General features: G+C 41.7%; 1 protein-coding gene across 3 annotated transcripts in view; it reads right to left on the bottom strand.

Moving 5' to 3' along the window:
* Positions 1–1,006: 1,006 nt before the first annotated feature.
* Positions 1,007–19,319, bottom strand: part of asip1 (agouti signaling protein 1) — a 70,350-nt gene continuing 52,037 nt past the window's right edge. For all 3 annotated transcript variants that reach the window (XM_069888178.1, XM_069888180.1, XM_069888179.1), the window contains 3 exons: positions 12,424–12,578; positions 7,127–7,197; positions 1,007–1,890 (listed from right to left, as the gene is read on the bottom strand). In XM_069888178.1, coding sequence (XP_069744279.1) covers positions 1,705–1,890; positions 7,127–7,197; positions 12,424–12,562 — 396 coding nt within the window. In that variant the 5' untranslated portion in view covers positions 12,563–12,578 and the 3' untranslated portion in view covers positions 1,007–1,704. The remainder of the gene's footprint in view (positions 1,891–7,126; positions 7,198–12,423; positions 12,579–19,319) is intronic.

Genomic DNA, 19,319 nt, shown 5'->3' with positions numbered 1-19,319 from the left:
CTGCAACCGTGTCTGCCTGTCCCGCATCGGACTTGTCAGCCACAAACGAGCCTGCAGCTGACGTGGACATTACCCCTCCATAAATCTTCGTCTGCGAAGCCAAGCCAAAGAATGATGAAATTAGAAGGAAAGTGTTAATGTGAGAAGATGGACAAATGTGGCGATAGAAAAAGCAATTCACAGTTTAGGAGTTTCCACTTTGATGTTTGGACATATAGCATTAACTGAGCAGAACATGATAAAGCAACACATGAGCAGATAGAATTGTAATGGAACAGAGCTTGTGCAATTATTCACTGTACTTTCCTTGTCAATGCTACATATCCATTTGATATGATGGAAATCAGCGGCATGGTTAGTGAAGCAACGCTGTTAAAGCGTCAGCGATCAAGGCTGGGGTTTGAATCCTGTGCTGTCTGTAAGGAGTTTGTACATTCTCCCTGTGTCTATGTGGGTTTTCCCTGGGGGCTCCAGTTTCCTCCCACCGTTCAAAACTCACCGGGAGCTGCAGGTCAATTGGGCAATAAGAGCTCGTGGGTCAAAAGGGCTAGTTACTGGGCTGCAAGCCTAAATTTAAAATATTTAATTTCTTCTGTTCTGAAACAATGTTATTTCCTCATAAGTAATAACATTAACCTTAATGAGCTGATCTCAGTTAGTTCATTCTTTGTAATCCAACCTTATGAACTACTGAAGTAAAATTTAATGAGAAATATTAAAACACATCTCCCCACACCCCAGCACCTCCAACCTCACACCATCCAGTTGATGAATCTTAAAGGCAGATGACTTCATGATAAAACGTGAAGCAAAGTTGTTTCCAACAGCTTTCCATATTCATGAATGTCACAATAAAGCACACCACTGTATACGAAACTGATGAGCATCTGCTCTGCCTCCATTGCTCCACTTCTCAATCTTTAGCTAAATAATTTTAGTGATCCTTTAATTTCATCGAAGTAGCTTACATCAAAGAACAGTAAGAAGCTTTAAGAATTTATTGGTGACTTGTAGGTAATTGTTAATCAATTGGAATGCTTAACTTTACCTATATTAGGTTCACTGATAAACAAAGTGAAGGCATGCATATCGTTGTGTGTGAAACAAAGTCTGCAGACGCTGTGATTAATGCAAATATTCAAAAGTGCTGGAGAAATTCAACTGGTTGGCAGCGACCGTAGGTGGCAAAGAAATATAACCGATGTTTTGGGCCTGATCCCTTCATCAAGGTATGAGCAAAAAGCAGGCAAGCTCCTGAGGAAGGAAGAAGAGGCAGGGGGAGGTGCACAGGCCAACAGGCCAGAGGAAAAGCTGAGAATTGATCTGGGGAAGGGGGTAGCTCTTTGAGAGCAGAGCTAGAGGAAAGGAACCTTAGGGATAGGGAAAGAGAGGTGGGGGAAACTGGAGAGGTTGATGTTAATGCCATCTAGTTGGAGGGTGCCCAGACAAAATATGGGATGCGTCCACAATTTGTGGGTTGTCTCATTTTGGCAGCGCAAGTGACCAAGCACAGATATGTCAGTGTGGGAATGGGCAGGAAATTTAAATGGGTAGACTCTAGGATACTGGACATAGTGAAAATGCCAATGAAGTGATCTGCTGCAGAATCTGCTGTTTCTCTGGCACTTTTGTATATTTAATGTGTATTATATTTTTTCCACTTTTGTAACCTTGTGTTAATAACACAAGACAAGCTATTTATGTTCAATCCACACACTTGGGATTCAGCTTCCGGCAATAGCAGACGGTATTGAAGAAACGGCAGTGGCAGAAGGCACAGGGATTGCAACATGGTGGAGATGGTGGTAGACACATGCCCCAGAGTTGCACACAGTGACCATTGTATGCTCTTAACCTCTTCATCTTATGGGTCATTGTAATCCCATTGATCTGGATTTAAGAAATGAAACACAAGGTGAGAAAATTGCAATACAAACACTATAATAAATGTTATTTGCAGAAGGATGCAATTTCATGATCAATTCTTTCACTTGCCCATCTGAAATATGAAAATCCACAGCTCAAGACATCACTAAGGAGTGAAGAAAATTAGATAAAAAGTTAAGTAAATGAAATCAAAGTGGAATCAAATTTGGGTTTTAATTGCTGGTAATTTGTAGGAGAATGCAAGGAAAGAGTTCCACAACTCCTAGGGTTAATTTTCATTCAAAGTGGACATAGTTAGGAAGAATTCCATGCATAACCGATGCAAAATACTTACTGAGTTTGTCTGCCATTTCCATAAGCCCCATTAATATCTCCCCAGCATCTAGTGGTCCTATGTCCACCCTTGCCTCACTTTTGCTTTTTATATATCTGAAAAAGCTTTTACATTGCTAACTGGCTTATTTTCATATTTCTTTTTTCTCTCCTTATTGATACACCCAATGAAGGGCTCGGGCCCAAAAGGTTGGTTACCCTTAACTTCTTTTTGGGTGTTGTGTGACCTGCTACGATTCTCCAGCACTTTTGCGTATTGCGATGAATTTGACCTGTTCCTTCTGTACTAAGCTCAAAACAAGCCACTGCTGCTCTAGTATCTGCTTCCAATCAGCTTTGGCCAGCTGATCTCTCATACATCTGTAGTCACCTTTATTCCACTGGTATACTGATACATCTGAATTTAGTTTCCCCTTGTCAAACTGCAGGGGGAATTCCGCCTCCTAATGGAGGCTTAAGCTGCCTTATAAAATCTGGTTCATTACCTAACACCCAATGTAGGATGACCTTTTCTCTAGTCAGCTCAGCCACAAGTGCTGTCAGCAGGCATTCTGTGCATTTTATTTTGTGGGGCGGGGTGGGGGGGGGGGGTGGAATTCAACACCAACCTGAATTTTCCCATTTAACCTGCATATTGAAATTACTCTTGACTATCCTAACATTGCCCTTTTTGTATGTATTTTCTATCTTTCTCTGTAATTTGTATGCCACCTCCAGACTACTGTTTGGAGGTCTGTTCATAACCCCCCCCTCCCCCACCACACAATTGGGGTCTTTGTACTCTTATTGTTTCTTACTCTTCCCAAAGGGGTTTGACCTCCTCCAATCCTACGTCTCCTCTCCAAAGAATTTTTTTTTATAAACCTACAGAATCTCCTGCCTGTTCTTTTGATAAACCCTGTATCCTCCATTCTTCAGCCTGCAGCTGTAATTTTCTTTCAGCCACAAATTTGGTGAGATGCCTATAAATTGATTTCCAATTTGCTGCAAGATCATCTACCTTATTCCTTGTATTTCATGGCATTTAAGTACAAGTCCTTCATTTCTGTATTCATCACCCTTAATTTTGTCTCCATAGTATCACAAGTTAAATTCTTATCCTTATGGCTGCAATTTTGTCCTATCGACTGCCTGTCTTTCCTCACAAGCTCATTGCACCATGCATCTATTTAGGTATTATCTGCTCTATAACTCTGGTTCCCGACTCCCCGCCAAACTAAAAGCTTTAGCAAACCTGCCTGCAAGGATATTGGTCCTCCTCAAGTGTGGAACCTGTCGTTTTTAACTTGAGGAAGGGAAAGCCAGAGGTATACAATCCAGTGATCATTGGGGGGATCAGAGGTGGAGAGGGTTAGCAAATTTAAGTTCTTGGAAGTCACTAGACCTTTCCTGGACCCACACGCTAATGGCATCATGAAGAAAGCACATTAGCATCTCTACTTCCTCAGGAGTTTTCAGGGGTTTGGTATGACAACAGAAACCCTGGCAAATTTCTACAGATGTGTGGTAGAAAGTGTGCTGACTGGCTGCATCATGGTCTGGTAGGGGGACACCAATTCCCTTGAGTGTAAAGCCTTCCAAAAGGTAGTGGTCACAGCCTAGGACATCACAGGCAAACCCCTCCATACCATCAAGAACATCTACAGGGAACGCTGCTGTCAGTGAACCGCAGCAATCATCAAGGATCCACACCACGCTCTGTTCTCGCTGCTGCCATCACGAAAGAGGTTTAAGTGCCACAAGACTCCCACCACCAGGTTCAGAAACAGCTGCTACCCCACCACCATCAGACTCCTCGACAACAAACTCAATCAAAAACTCATTTAAGGACTCTTACTTGTGCACTTCATTGTTTTTTTTTCTCTCTGTTGCACAGTTCATTTAAATTTGTTTATTTGTTTACATGTATAAGTTGTGTACAGATTTTTTTTTGCACTACCAATCAGTGGTGATTCTGCTTTGCCTGCAGAGAAAAGAATCTCAGGGTTGTATGTGATGTCATGTATGTACTCTAACAATAAATCTAAAATCTGTACAGGTCAAACCTTCATGAGAGAAGATCCTAGAGATTCAGAAATCTGAGACTCTGCCCACTGCACCATTTTTTTCAGCCATGCATTCCTCTGCCATATAATCCTAATCTTGGCACAGGTAGCAATCTTTAGATTGCCACCCTTGAGGTCCTGTCTTACAGCTGCCTCCCTAACTCTATATTCCCTGTTCCTACTACTCGTGTTGAATGACTCTAATCAAGAAATTCCTATCATTATCCACAATGTCCTAAACTTTAAAGGCAAAATTGTTAGTGGGAGTGCAATCAAATGACTGTGTGTATTCTTGGGAAACAAGTGTGCTCCATGTCACTTTCTCTGAAAGTCAAAGTATATAAGAGTATTTCTTTACATTTGCAGTGCATCAGTGATCCTTCTGGTGCTATTGTCAGTAGCAGATTAGAAGCTGAAGCAGAGATTTGCTGCAACTGGTTGAAAAGACCTTGTGGTTCTAAGACGATTTGAAAATCTTCACAGAGAGCTAGCCAGGCAGAAAAGCTTTTGTCAAGATTCTTTCCATAGAATTTCTTATCCCTTTGGCAGCTTTAGAAAATCTAAGAAAATCTCTGTTTTTCAGAGAGATGGCAGTTATGATATGTTACCTCTGAATATATTATGGGAATATGCTGTTCATTGGTGGGCACATCTTTGCCTCTCACCCATATGCTCAATCCACCCTGAGTGGCCAGGCAAGCCCATAACAAGGCTTCCAATTGTGCTATTAATGGTATAACTGCTGAGGCACTTGTTGCATAACCAAACCAGCGGTCAAGTAACTGAAAAAATCTGCACTTCGTTCCAGTTCACTTTGTGGATTTGGAAAGTGTTTGAGCAGCCTTCAATCAGTTAAGAAGATACATAGCAAATTTTCCTCTTAATGTGAAAAATTTGCAAAAGGTATTATGTGATTTCTCCTTGGTAGGTGTGATAGTACAGATTCTATAACCAATGTGTATATGTACATATGTACAGATGGTAGTGTAGGATGACTGTGATTGGCTGAGAGTGTAGCCACACCTACTGGCAAGTCTTAAAGGATTGCTCCTAGACAGACCAGGTCATTCTGGACTAGTCGACCTACTTGTGATATGCTCTAGACTTTTAGTTAATAAAAGCCTTGGTTTGAATCAACAAGTCTTTGGTTCTTTCGATGCGCTCTACATGGTCTTCGACGCGCTCAACAGTAGGTGTGAAATGTACGATGCTAACATGGTAATGGTGGGGTCGCTAGTGAAGAATGCATTTTTGCAGACTTATCTCGGTTTCCAAGGCGCCTGCCTAGGTCAGGAATCACGAGATAAGACATAATATACTGGCACCACAGAAGGGATAAAGTGGAACTGAGAAGAATTATGCAAGGTTTTGAAGGGTATAAATTGTACATTTTAAATGTGCAATCCTTCCTAATTTTGTGACAGGTTATAACAATATTGTGTCTTATAACTCATATGGATAGTTGAACAGGACATTTGAAGAACTGAAAAGAGAGCAAGCTTGGGCACACAACAGGTCATCTGAACAAATTGTAGGAAAAATTCAGCAATTTAGGATGAAGCCCAGTTAGGTAAAATTGACACCATCAATTGATGGGAGAGGTACTGGCTGCAGATATTGTTTGATCAAAAAGGGCACATAAAGGGGCTATTCCTTTGTGAATTTGGGACTTCATCTTAAACTTAGAATAGCACGACATGCTAAAAGTCAGTGCTAACAGGCTGACATGAGAGAGAAAGAGAGAGAGAGAGAGAGAGAGAGAGAGAGAGCAGTGAGAAATATTTTCCTCCTGTACTTTGTGAAGCATTTGATGAGTAGTTTTATATCATCTTTGTGTAAACATAATAGTTTTCCACGTGTATATCTCTTGTTTGCAAATGCCTCTTCTGGGTCATAAAAGAACAAGAACAAATTTTAAAATATTTTTGTAACACTCTGGAGGCTTATGGAAGGGGAGCAGGTCAATGGCCTGTTTTCTGTGCTGTAGCATTCTACGATTCAAGAAAAGGAACAATCTTGTACATTGTGCTCAAAGTTTGGGTGAGGTTGTCTACAAGAGTCCCAATATGGAGCTTTGATCTTCAGGTTTATTGGTACATGCAGAAATGGCGGCCTCGTGACTAAAGATTCATTGAATGTGTCTTTGTTGCTGTAAAAAGTCAGAAAATTCACATGGATTGTAACTTGAATTGCTACCATGTCACCTTCAAATGATTGCTAAACTCAAAATGATCCTGACTCCTGAAACTAGCACTTTCCTCTAAACTCTGTCTTATCAGTAGATTTCCAGCAGGACAAAGACAACCAAGGATTTTCTAAAACACTTCTTTAAAAAATTCCCCAAAATATAGAAATGATTGACCCATGAGTCTTCAGAATAAGATAGAGAAGGAGTATTCAGAAGCCACTGAGCATCTACATTTGGAGCACATGGAGGCCATCCACAAACAGTGGAAGAAGCACACAATGTCCCTGCCTTCCCACCCACCTTTTCCATTATCCCCAATCTGTGAGTTCTGCCCAGGACTGTTCAATCACCTCAGAATCCACAGAAATGGAGAGGGATCGCCTAAGAAGGTTAAAGATAGTCTGATTCCCTTCTCAATTCACACAACTGACCCCCATCCGAGATAAGCAGATAACAATTGGGTGCAGGAATCCTGGCTAGTATTTAATCTGCTTTGTTCAAGGACCCCAAGGTTGACGCTTATTCTTGTGTTGTAGGTCAATAAAGCATGACCAAAAATAGGACCAATGACCTTTCATGCCATGGTAGTAAGACAGGACAACTTAAGATGGTTTTTTCTAATTTAAAATCACAGTAGGAATCAGCTCACAAAAAGCTGATTGATTTTACTTACTCTTTTATGTTGACTGGCGTCTTTTCTTCCATTCTCTCTTATGAAGCTTATTTTTCTGTTACTTGGCAGTTCTGTAATGAACATGAGGCAGGGATTGGTAATATACAGATTGTACTGTCCAAAAATTGTGTTAACTTTGATGATAGAACTAGAACAAATCGGAGAAGGGACAATATATTAGAAAAATAAGAGTTAAATAATCTTTTGCCTCAATACTATTATCTACCAAATTTCCACCTGTTTGGTGCCACTGGAGCCAATGTCATTATAACAATACTTGCATGTTGAAAATAAATTAATCTTTCAGGTCTCAGGGCTGCATTTGAGACATGGACACTGGTAGGGACTAAGATGCAACATGAGGGAACAATAGGGAGTTGGAATATTACTTGGAATATCCTTTCCCCTTCTTGATCAAAGATGCCGTATTTGCCAAATTCCAAACCTCTAGCAAGCTTTCTGTTGTCTTCACGTTCACTTCCCTTAGCAATCTGGAATACAATGATCTGGACCACAACGATTCTCAGTATTGTCAGCCTTTCTAATATTTTCTTCCAATCAATTTCACCCTCCAATACATTGGCCAAATCTGCTTCTACTAATATTTTGTCAGCTTGCTCTTTTAAATACAAATTGAATTATTCTAGCCTTGCCCTGCAAATGTAAGAAAAAATCTGCTTCTTTGACCCAAATAGGTTCCACCACAGTAACTAGCAGGTAGTTCAATATCATTAGGCTTTTTTGGTTTCCCTTTTATATTAAGTGCTATTTTCTTTTATTTTCTCCTTTACTCCCCTCTCCAGTATTGTATCTAGACTGGTTATCAACTGATAAATTTACTTCATACATTCTTTTTTTTAATGGTTTGTTATTTTGCCCATCTTCCTCATCTTTGAAAGAGTCCAGGTTTTATTTTCCTCTCCAGCTTGTCCTGGAACTATCTCTTGCCTAAAGATTATCTGTTACAGTCTGCCCTGTTAACCTAGGCTGCATCTGTTCTCATTCTATAAAAGTTAGCTCTCTTCCAACTTAGATTGCTTCTTGCCCTTTTCCATTATTAATCTAAACCTTATTATTTTCACCTGAAACTTAAACCATCTGGCCCACCCCATTCCTCAGCTCCATTTACAGCAATACTTCTGGTGAGAACATATCAGTCAAAGAAATTCCCTCGAATACATTTAAGAAATATTTGAGAACATCCCAATCAGGATTTACAGTAAACAGTACATCAACCTCTCTGTTCCATTAACTATGGACGCTCTAATGGCATTACATTTCTATGCTCTGCTTTCTCCCCTTGTGCAGTCCCTTGGTTGGAACTTCACTCTCATTATGAATGAGCAGCTCAGTTGCTTTATGCTTGAGAAAATGCTGGCTGTTCATTGTAGTTTGCTCTGTGGACTTTGGAAGCCATCCTGCAGTTAGTTCTGAATCTGCCTGCTCAAGTTTCCTGAAGTAATGAGAAAAACAGGAGTTTCACCGACATGTTGCATGGATTGGAGAATTTTAGCAATGGGGTGAAATTGAATTGGCTCTGCTAGTTTTCCAATAAAAAGGAGTCTGAGGGGTGATGTGATAGAAGTGTGTATAATTATGAGAGACAAAGATAGTGTAAATATTCAAAATAGTTTTCCCCATGATAGGGTACGAAAAAAACAAGAGGTTGTAGCGGCGGCTACACTGCTCCTGCAATAACACACACAACCAGATGGGTTGAGCTCAGTGAGCAGACTGGTTTATTGAAGGCTGCTTGGCTGCACTTATACTCCCAGTCCAGACCTGGCTGAGAACCACCCTGGAGGGCCCTGACGTCACCCGGGAGTCACGTGGTCCCAAACGCGGGTTTCTGAGCCCCGAGCTGGAAGGAAAGGAAACCCCCGATGGCGCCATTTTGACCAGCTGCCCCGCTGCGTGGCTTACTAGCGGGGCCAGTTCACCTTCCTTGTGGTGAGCTGCCACAAGGTCATAGATTAAAGATGACAGGTAGGAGTTTTAAGTTGGAGCTGAAGGAGGAATTTTTTAAACTAAGAATGGTTAATATCGGGAATGAGCTCCCCGAGGAGGAGACAACAGATAGAGTCATTTAGACATATTTAAATATATGGTTCTAATGTTAGCAAACATGATTGATACAATAGACAAAAAGGTCAGCATGGACGTAGAGGGCTGAAGGGCTATTTCTATGCTGAACAACTCTATGACTCTAAAAGTGACAAACCAGAACAAAGTGCTCCTCGTTTGAATTCAGTCATGATGTAATGCTTTGCTCTCTGAATTTTGTTGGCACACATAGAACTGAACATTGTGTGAATAATCACATCATTTGACCTGACTCTGGGTCAATTACAATTGCAACCAGAACCTTCTGTTCCACTTTCACAATTGGTACAATTTCATAAGGAAATTATCCCTAACACAATTTTCTTTGGTAAAATACAAATTGGAGTGATTTTTCTCTGCACTATCTAATGCAGGTTCATAGGTTCCTCTACAAATACTCGAAAACACACAAGATCAGAGTTTATTGCCTCATTTGAATGATGGTCCCTTGACAACAGTGGATCCCAACCTTTTACTTTCCACTCACATACCACTTTAAGTATTCCCTATGCCATAAGTGTTCCGTGATTAATAAAGGATTGCTTAAGGTGGTATGTGGGTGGAAAGAAAAAGGTTGGGAACCACTGCTCTACAAGTATAGTACATTTCATTCCTGCATTCTCCATTTCTATAATCAATAGCACCTCACAAGGAGCAGGTATGACCTACTGAAAACTATCTCCCGGGTAAAGAGGCGATTCTGGATGAGAATGGAAATGATGAAGGATATCTAACAGCTGGGCCAAGGCCTAAATGATATAACCTGCTACAAAGCCAAATCCAGTACAAGAGGAGACACCAAAGCCTCATTCCCAGATGAGCTCAATGCCAGAACAAGGAAGAACCACCACATACCCCCATGTCCCTGATAACCCTCTACTGTCAGTATCTGAAGATAACATATGGGCTGCCTTTAGGAGAGTGAATCCAAGGAACCAGATTGGGAGGAGTGACTCCTCCGCAGCTAAGTACTGAAAATCTGAGTTAACCAACTGGCCAATATTCTCCATGGATATCTTCAACATCTCACCTCAACAGGGTGTGGTACCCATCTGTTTCAAACAGAATTCAATTGTACTGGTGCCCAATTGTTCTGGTAACCTGCAATAAATGATTACCGACCAGTGGCACTCACTGATGAAGTGTTTTTAAAGGCTGGAGTTGAAGCATATCAGCTCCTGAGCAGTATCCGTATCCACAGGCCCACAGCAGGTGCCATCTCACTGCCTTTACACAAAACCACGGAAAACCTGGACAGCAAAGAAGCTACATCAGGATGCTATTTATCGACTACAGTTTGGCATTCAACTCCATCATCCCTTCAAAACTAATCAGAAAACTGCAAGATATGGGCCTCAATGACCACTGTATAATTGGATCCTGGATTTTTCCTCATCTCCAGACCCCAATCAGTGTGGATTGGGAGGGGGACGATGGGGGAGGGAGGGGAACAACAGGGAAGGGAATGAACTCAGCTGCAACCTTTCCAGTTAATAATTGGTAATAGCAGATTTACATTTTAGGTGTAGATCTGAGATTGAAACTCTTTTTGCATTCAACTTGGCAATGCCCTAAAGTTAGACATTTTTTGGTTAATGGTAGGTCATTTTTTGGAACGAATTACGGGAGTCAAATTCCCACAGGATCCAATGTTACTTTTATTAAGGTTCTAAGACCAAAATTAAAATTAAATATGTATCAAAATGAATTTGTACAAATTGCATTAGCAGTTTCTAGGTAATGTATAGCAATATCATGGAAGTCAGAAACAGACTTAGGTATGGAAAGATTGGATATATATCAGTTACCTTAGCAGTAATATATCACTAGAGAAGATTACTTATAATTTCCGAGATAAATATCATGGGTTTTGGAAAATAAGACGTCCATATTTACAAAATGTGGGTTTGCATGTTTAATAGACTCTGAAGATTTCATTTCTTGGTAACTTCTAATATAAAATTTATGGTATAAATGATTTATTCCCTTAGCATCTTCTGGTTCTTCTTTATCTATTTTTTTTCTTTTAGGGGTGGGGGAGGGGAGATGGGAGGGTGGAATGGTAGGGGTGGGGGTAATATACCATATGTATGATTTTTAAAAAATAGTTTTTGAATTAAATGTAATGCAACCATTACTGTGGTTTAAAATTCAGAAACAAAATAATTTTTAAAAATTGGTAATAGCAGAGTAGAAGTTTGAAGTATCCTAAAATACTCTGAATGTATCATTACCACAAGGGGTGTAGCCTCCGGGACAGAAGTGGACCAGTGCAGAACACTAGAAATGGGGCAACACTCACCACCCCGCACCCCAAATGAGAAGGAGAAGCATAAGATATGAACTAAAACATCATGGTTGAAGTAATGCTGGAGAAACTCAGCAGGTCAAACTGTACTTTATACAGCAAAGATAAAGATACATAACCCAAGATCCTACAGAAAGGTAACCATGGCAGCAGACCAATGAGGGAATTAGCAGCTGGAGGATCCAGGCAGGCTGCAGGCTTCTGGAGACTGGCTCATGGGAACCAGGTATTGGAACTGGGATTTGAGTGGGTTCGGAGGGCAAGAAAGGTTTTGGGTGCTGGAAACTTCCTGATCGTATCAGAAATTGAGCTTGGAAAGACAATGGTTTGGACAGAAACTGCACAAGTGATGGAGATGAATCCAAGGACACTTGATGTCTTTGAAGAGACTCTCTTTTGGTTCTCTTTCTCTTATTGCTAGGGGCACCGGGCAACAATAATAGTGACTCTTTGTTTGCCTTGGAGCAGTATATCATGGGTATTACATTTTTATATTATTTTATGTGACAATAAAAGGAACCTTTAACCTTGAAAATCATCAAAACCAAGGATATGTCTCTTTAACCCTTTGAACTCTGTGTCCCTGTTTTCAGGGACTACCAATAAGCACATATACTCTTCGTCCATGTTTTCTGGGACTGGTTTTATACCCAACCACCAGCTGGTTCATACTGGTGTTCTGGACCCAGTCCAGAGTATATATTTTAATGAAAGTTTAAAAATGGCCGAAGTCCAAAGGAGTATCCCAACCTTAAATCAATTATTCGTTCACACCAAAAATAATTTTCATTAAAAATGTTGCCACCCATGTAATTGTTAAGTCAATAGAATAAATATTCATTATTGTCCAACACCCTGCTCCAATATCTAATACTTTGTGACTAACCCACTATGGAGATGTACGTGGCCTGAGGGAGATCAGAACTGTTCTTCTTTTGTGGAGTTTCTTCAATGACGAAATGTGAGTATACAAGGAAGTAGCAGGTGCATTGGAGAATCCAGTAGCAATACATTGTCCTAGCCATCTTGGATGCCGGAGAGCTAAAGAGTGGGCAAAATAAACCAGGTTATTTTTGTGTACCAACAGCAAGAATGGCAACATCTCTTGCAAAGCCAGACCTTGCACATCTTTAACTTTATTCTCCACTTCATAATGTCCCAAACTGTTTTAAAGTCAGTAAAATACTTTTGTTGTTTCATTGTTTTAACAAATATGAAAACCAGATGTGCAAAATCTTATGAATCATCATAAAATGCAGAAGTAATTAATCTAGTTCATTAGCTTGAGAATTAGGATCTTTAGAATACCAGGAAAAATCTACTGATGGGCTCATTGACTACACTGAGACAAAAGATGGTCACTTATTTTTAGGGCTACCACAGTCGATTGTGCAGCATTTTCAATTTGCAAAGTTATGAGACTAGATTATGTATAACTTCTGAAAATAACTCAACAATGATAAATGTACTAATTTTATGTTATGAAAGATATTTGAATAGGAATGTGCGTGAGAAGAAAATGGAAAACAATGGTTTTAGGAAGGTTAAACCACGAATCTGACATGCATCCTGAGAAAGTAGCTAGAAAGGATTCTGAGGGGCAGAATCTACCAGCATTTGGATATGTAGGGTCTGATTGAAGGTAGTCAGCATGTCATTGCATGAGGGAAATTGTCCCTCACTCATCTGATAGTTTTTTTTCCTTAAGAGGTGACCAAGACAAATGATGATGGTAGGGCAGTGGAGTTGTCTATATGGCCCTGCAAAAGATTCTACATGACAGGCTTGTCTGAAAAGTTAAGATTATATGGATTCCAAGGTGAGTTGGCAGTTGGATTTAAAACTGGCTAGAAAAAAGTCATGGGGTGGTAGTGAGGGCTGATTTTCTGACTGGAGCCATGAGATATAATTTTTTAATGTTAAAATTTAAATTTTGAATTTTAAATTAAATTTAGAGATACAGCATGGAATCAGGCCCTTATGGCCCATGAATCCATGCCATCCAATTAGACACAATTGACGTACAAACCCTGGTACCTTTTTTTGAATAAATAAGTAGCATGCTCCAGGTTCAATGTTGGGTCCACTGTTGTTTGACATCCCAATGGTTAATATAGGTAACAATGTAGTTAACTTGATCAGTAAGTAAGCAGATGACACCAAAACTGGTGGTACAAGGTCAATTAGGAAGGATATTGGTTTAAAACATGATTCAGATCAGTTGGGAAAGTAGTCCAAGGATTGACTAATGTGAGGTGATCCACTTTGGCAAGTCAAATCAGGTCAGGACTTGTAAAGTAAATGGTAGGGCCCTGGAGAGACCTAGGAGTATAGCTGCATAGTTCCCTGAAAGAAACTTGAGCATCTATAGATTATTTAATATTATTTACTCTTCTCCATCTGAAAAACCTGAATGTGTTGTATCCCTTGATGCTGAAAAAGCATTTAATAGAATGAAATGGCCCTACTTAATTGAGATCTTAAAACGATTTAATTTTGGTCCGAGATTTATTTCTCGGATTAAAATGATTTATCAATCTCCAGTGGCTCCAGTTATTACTAATAATCAAAAGTCTCTTTATTTTAGGCTGTTTAGGAACACTCGGCAGGGCTTCCCTCTTAGTCTTTTGCTATTTAGTTTGGCTCTGGAGCCTTTAGCTATTGCCCTTGAGACTCCAATGACATTCAAGGTATCAAGAGGGGTGATATTAAGAGGTTTTAATTATATGTGAACGATTTATTAGTTTATATTTCTAACCCTAAGGAATCTATTTCTTTTATCCCTACTTTCTGAATTCGGTAGCTTTGCAGGATACGAATTAAATCTTTATAAGAGTGAACTTTTTCCTATTAATAGTCAGGACTATTTATACAATCAAATACCATTTAAAATTGTTAAGAACCAATTTACTTATTTTACTATTAAAATTATGAGAAATTTTAAGGATCTGTATAAATATAACTATCTACCCTTGATAGAAAATACAAAACAAACGCTTTCCAGATGTTCTTTAATGGCACTATCAGTAGTAGGTTGTATTAACACAATTAAAATGATAATTTTACCAAAGTTTTTATATACTTTTCAAGCAGTACCTTCCTTCAACCCTAAAATATTTTTTGACAAGGTAGACACTAATATATTTTTTTACATTTGGAATAATAAAAATCCTAGATTGAGCAAACCTTTATTGCAGAAACAAAAGAAAAACAGAGGAATGGCTCTCTCTAATTTTAGATTTTATTATGGGCTATTAATATCTGATATATTACCTTTTGGATTTATTATTCAGACATATATGAATAATATTTTGAAGAGTGTAAGCAAACCAGAGCACCCGGAGGAAACTCCTCACAGATAATGCCGGATTAGAATCCTGGTCAATGGTTCAGTGACAGCGTTGCACTAACTACACTGATCAACATGCTGATAAGTGAAAGAAATGTTCATTTTCGTACAGTTTGTCACAAAACCCAAATAAATCCATTTTTAATATTATAAACAATTTAAAAAAAATGAAAATCACAAACATACTGGAATAAGTCAGCAAGTCATGCAGCATCTAAGGAAGTCAAGGGTAACCAAAATTTCAGACCTGAACCCTTGCATTTACCCTCACTCTGGCAATGGATGAGGCCAAGGACAGACATGTCTGTGTGGGAATGGCGAGGGGATGAAGGCATCTTAAGTATGTGCATACCTTTCCTACTTCTGAGACAAGTTCCTTCTGAATTTATCAATTATTAGTTGATGCATATATTGATTAACATTTTTATTAAGTTATAAGCATTAAAAAGGATTTGTTTGATTCATGGTCTTTCCTACAATGGCTGATCTCAGTCAGATAGCCATATTTATAAGTAAAAATCAGCAAGAAACAAAGGAGCATGAAAGAACATCAAGTACACCCTCAACCTATATCATCCTGTAATCTCCATTCCACAGCAAGTGTCAAGAGTTTCCACAGAAGCAATAAGATTTTGGAATACTTCTGAACAAAGCATCCCTAACAGTTATTAGACAGCAGTAATACAATGTTAAACTTCAAATATATGAACAAGTGACTGCAATTCAACCTGAGATTTTGTTCATCTATCAGTCAGATCCCTGCTGATATATCTCAACTCAATTTACACAACATAACTTCTACTTTTATAGATAAAACTCAGCAGGTCAAACTGTACTTTTTAGAGCAAAGATTAAGATACATAACCAATGTTTTGGGCTTGAGCCCTTAATATAGCTACTGGATTCTCTTAATAATTCCACATTATTCTGTTTTATTTATGAGTTTTACCATCTGCAGATTAATTTTGTTTGGGGTCCTGTATTTGTTGTCTGAAGCACCACAACTACACAAGGGGGGAAAAAAAGCCAGTTCCCCAATGGTGAAAGAACAACGCTGGAGAAACTCAGCAGGTCAAACAGTGCACTTTATTTCTTTGGCTTGGCTTCGCGGACGAAGATTTATGGAGGGGGTAAAAAGTCCACGTCAGCTGCAGACTCGTTTGTGGCTGACAAGTCCGATGCGGGACAGGCAGACACGATTGCAGCGGTTGCAGGGGAAAATTGGTTGGTTGGGGATGGGTGTTGGGTTTTTCCTCCTTTGCCTTTTGTCAGTGAGGTAGGCTCTGCGGTCTTCTTCAAAGGAGGTTGCTGCCCGCCAAACTGTGAGGCGCCAAGATGCACGGTTTGAGGCGATATCAGCCCACTGGCGGTGGTCAATGGGGCAGGCACCAAGAGATTTCTTTAGGCAGTCCTTGTACCTTTTCTTTGGTGCACCTCTGTCACGGTGGCCAGTGGAGAGCTCGCCATATAACACGATCTTGGGAAGGCGATGGTCCTCCATTCTGGAGACGTGACCCATCCAGCGCAGCTGGATCTTCAGCAGCGTGGACTCGATGCTGTCGACCTCTGCCATCTCGAGTACTTCGACGTTAGGGATGTAAGCGCTCCAATGGATGTTGAGGATGGAGCGGAGACAACGCTGGTGGAAGCGTTCTAGGAGCCATAGGTGGTGCCGGTAGAGGACCCATGATTCAGAGCCGAACAGGAGTGTGGGTATGACAACGGCTCTGTATACGCTTATCTTTGTGAGGTTTTTCAGTTGGTTGTTTTTCCAGACTCTTTTGTGTAGTCTTCCAAAGGCGCTATTTGCCTTGGCGAGTCTGTTGTCTATCTCATTGTCGATCCTTGCATCTGATGAAATGGTGCAGCCGAGATAGGTAAACTGGTTGACCGTTTTGAGTTTTGTGTGCCCGATGGAGATGTGGGGGGGCTGGTAATCATGGTGGGGAGCTGGCTGATGGAGGACCTCAGTTTTCTTAAGGCTGACTTCCAGGCCAAACATTTTGGCAGTTTCCGCAAAGCAGGACGTCAAGCGCTGAAGAGCTGGCTCTGAATGGGCAACTAAAGCGGCATCGTCTGCAAAGAGTAGTTCACGGACAAGTTTCTCTTGTGTCTTGGTGTGAGCTTGCAGGCGCCACAGATTGAAGAGACTGCCATCCGTGCGGTACCGGATGTAAACAGCGTCTTCATTGTTGGGGTCTTTCATGGCTTGGTTCAGCATCATGCTGAAGAAGATTGAAAAGAGGGTTGGTGCCAGAACACAGCCTTGCTTCATGCCATTGTTAATGGAGAAGGGTTCAGAGAGCTCATTGCTGTATCTGACCCGACCTTGTTGGTTTTCGTGCAGTTGGATAATCATGTTGAGGAACTTTGGGGGACATCCGATGCGCTCTAGTATTTGCCAAAGCCCTTTCCTGCTCACGGTGTCGAAGGCTTTGGTGAGGTCAACAAAGGTGATGTAGAGTCCTTTGTTTTGTTCTCTGCATTTTTCTTGGAGCTGTCTGAGGGCAAAGACCATGTCAGTAGTTCCTCTGTTTGCGCGAAAGCCGCACTGTGATTCTGGGAGAATATTCTCGGCGACACTAGGTATTATTCTATATAGTAGAATCCTAGCGAAGATTTTGCCTGCAATGGAGAGCAACGTGATTCCCCTGTAGTTTGAGCAGTCTGATTTCTCGCCTTTGTTTTTGTACAGGGTGATGATGGTGGCATCACGAAGATCCTGAGGCAGTTTACCTTGGTCCCAACAAAGCTTGAAAAACTCATGCAGTTTGGCATGCAGAGTTTTGCCGCCAGCCTTCCAGACTTCTGGGGGGATTTTATCCATACCTGCTGCTTTGCCACTTTTCAGTTGTTCGATTGCCTTATATGTCTCATCCAGGGTGGGAACCTCATCCAGCTCTAGCCTTAGGGGCTGTTGAGGGAGCTGGAGCAGGGCGGAATCTTGGACTGAGCGGTTGGCACTGAAAAGAGATTGGAAGTGTTCTGACCATCGGTTGAGGATGGAGATCTTGTCGCTGAGGAGGACTTTGCCGTCTGAGCTGCGCAGCGGGCTTTGGACTTGGGGTGAGGGGCCGTACACAGCCTTTAGAGCCTCGTAGAAACCCCTGAAGTCGCCAATGTCCGCGCTGAGCTGGGTTCGTTTGGCGAGGCTAGTCCACCACTCATTTTGGATCTCCCGGAGTTTGCGCTGAAGATGGCTGCATGCGCGACGGAAGGCTTGTTTCTTCTCTGGACAGGACGGCTTTGTAAGGTGAGCCTGGTGGGCAGCTCGCTTCTTTGCCAGCAGCTCCTGGATTTCCTGGCTGTTTTCGTCAAACCAGTCCTTGTTTTTCCTGGAGGAGAAGCCCAGTACCTCTTCAGTGGATTGCAGTATGGTAGTCTTCAACTGATCCCAGAGGGTTTCAGGGGACGGGTCCGTGAGGCGGGTTGCATCGTCGAGCTTTGCTTTGAGGTTTGCCTGGAAGTTTCCTCTCGCTTCGTCTGACTGCAGGTTTCCAACATTGAACCTCTTTCTGGGGGCTTTATTGTTCCTGGGCTTTGGTTTGAAGTGAAGGTTGAGCTTGCAGCGAACCAGCCGGTGGTCAGTGTGGCATTCCGCGCTAGGCATGACCCTGGTGTGGAGCACATCTCGTTTGTCACTTTCTCGCACCAGGATGTAGTCCAGGAGGTGCCAGTGCTTGGATCGGGGATGCATCCAGGTGGTCTTAAGGCTGTCCCTCTGCTGAAAAAGGGTGTTTGTAATGACAAGCCGCTGTTCTGCGCAGAGCTCCAACAGGAGGCGCCCATTGTCGTTGCACTTGCCGACGCCATGCTTGCCCAGGATTCCTGGCCAGGTTTCTGAGACTTTGCCGACACGAGCGTTGAAGTCGCCCAGGATGACAACCTTGTCGGCTGTAGGGGTGCGTTGGATGAGGTTGCGCAGGTCGGTGTAGAACTTGTCCTTTTCTGCTGGTTCCGCCTGGAGGGTTGGAGCATAGACACTGATGAGGGTGATGTGACGCTTGTTCTGAAGGGGGAGTCGCATGGACATGATTCGGTCCGAGAGGCCTGTCGGAAGGTTTTCGAGTTTGGAGGCAATGAAGCTCTTGACCATGAAGCCTACACCAGATAGGCGTCGTTCATCCGAAGGCTTGCCAGACCAGTAGAGTGTGTAGCCCGCGCCGCGTTCTTGGAGGCTGCCTACATCTGCCAGGCGGACTTCACTGAGAGCGGCTATGTCGATGTCAAGTCTGAGGAGTTCATGTGCAATGAGGGCAGACCGACGTTCAGGTCGGTGGCTGTCAGCCTTGTCTAGCATGGTTCTGATGTTCCAGCATGCTAGCTTGAGTTTGTGAGCATCTTTTGAGGGGGAAGGTGTGGAGGGAGAGGACGTGGAGGGGGAGGACGTGGAGGGGGAGGACATGGAGGGGGAGGACGTGGAGGGGGAGGAC

The sequence above is a fragment of the Narcine bancroftii genome, chromosome 6, assembly GCF_036971445.1.
Source record: "Narcine bancroftii isolate sNarBan1 chromosome 6, sNarBan1.hap1, whole genome shotgun sequence".
In the NCBI taxonomy this organism is placed as follows: Eukaryota; Metazoa; Chordata; class Chondrichthyes; order Torpediniformes; family Narcinidae; genus Narcine; species Narcine bancroftii.
The sequence above is the reverse complement of the archived record's forward strand: the minus strand, read 5'-3'. Positions and strand labels throughout refer to the sequence as shown.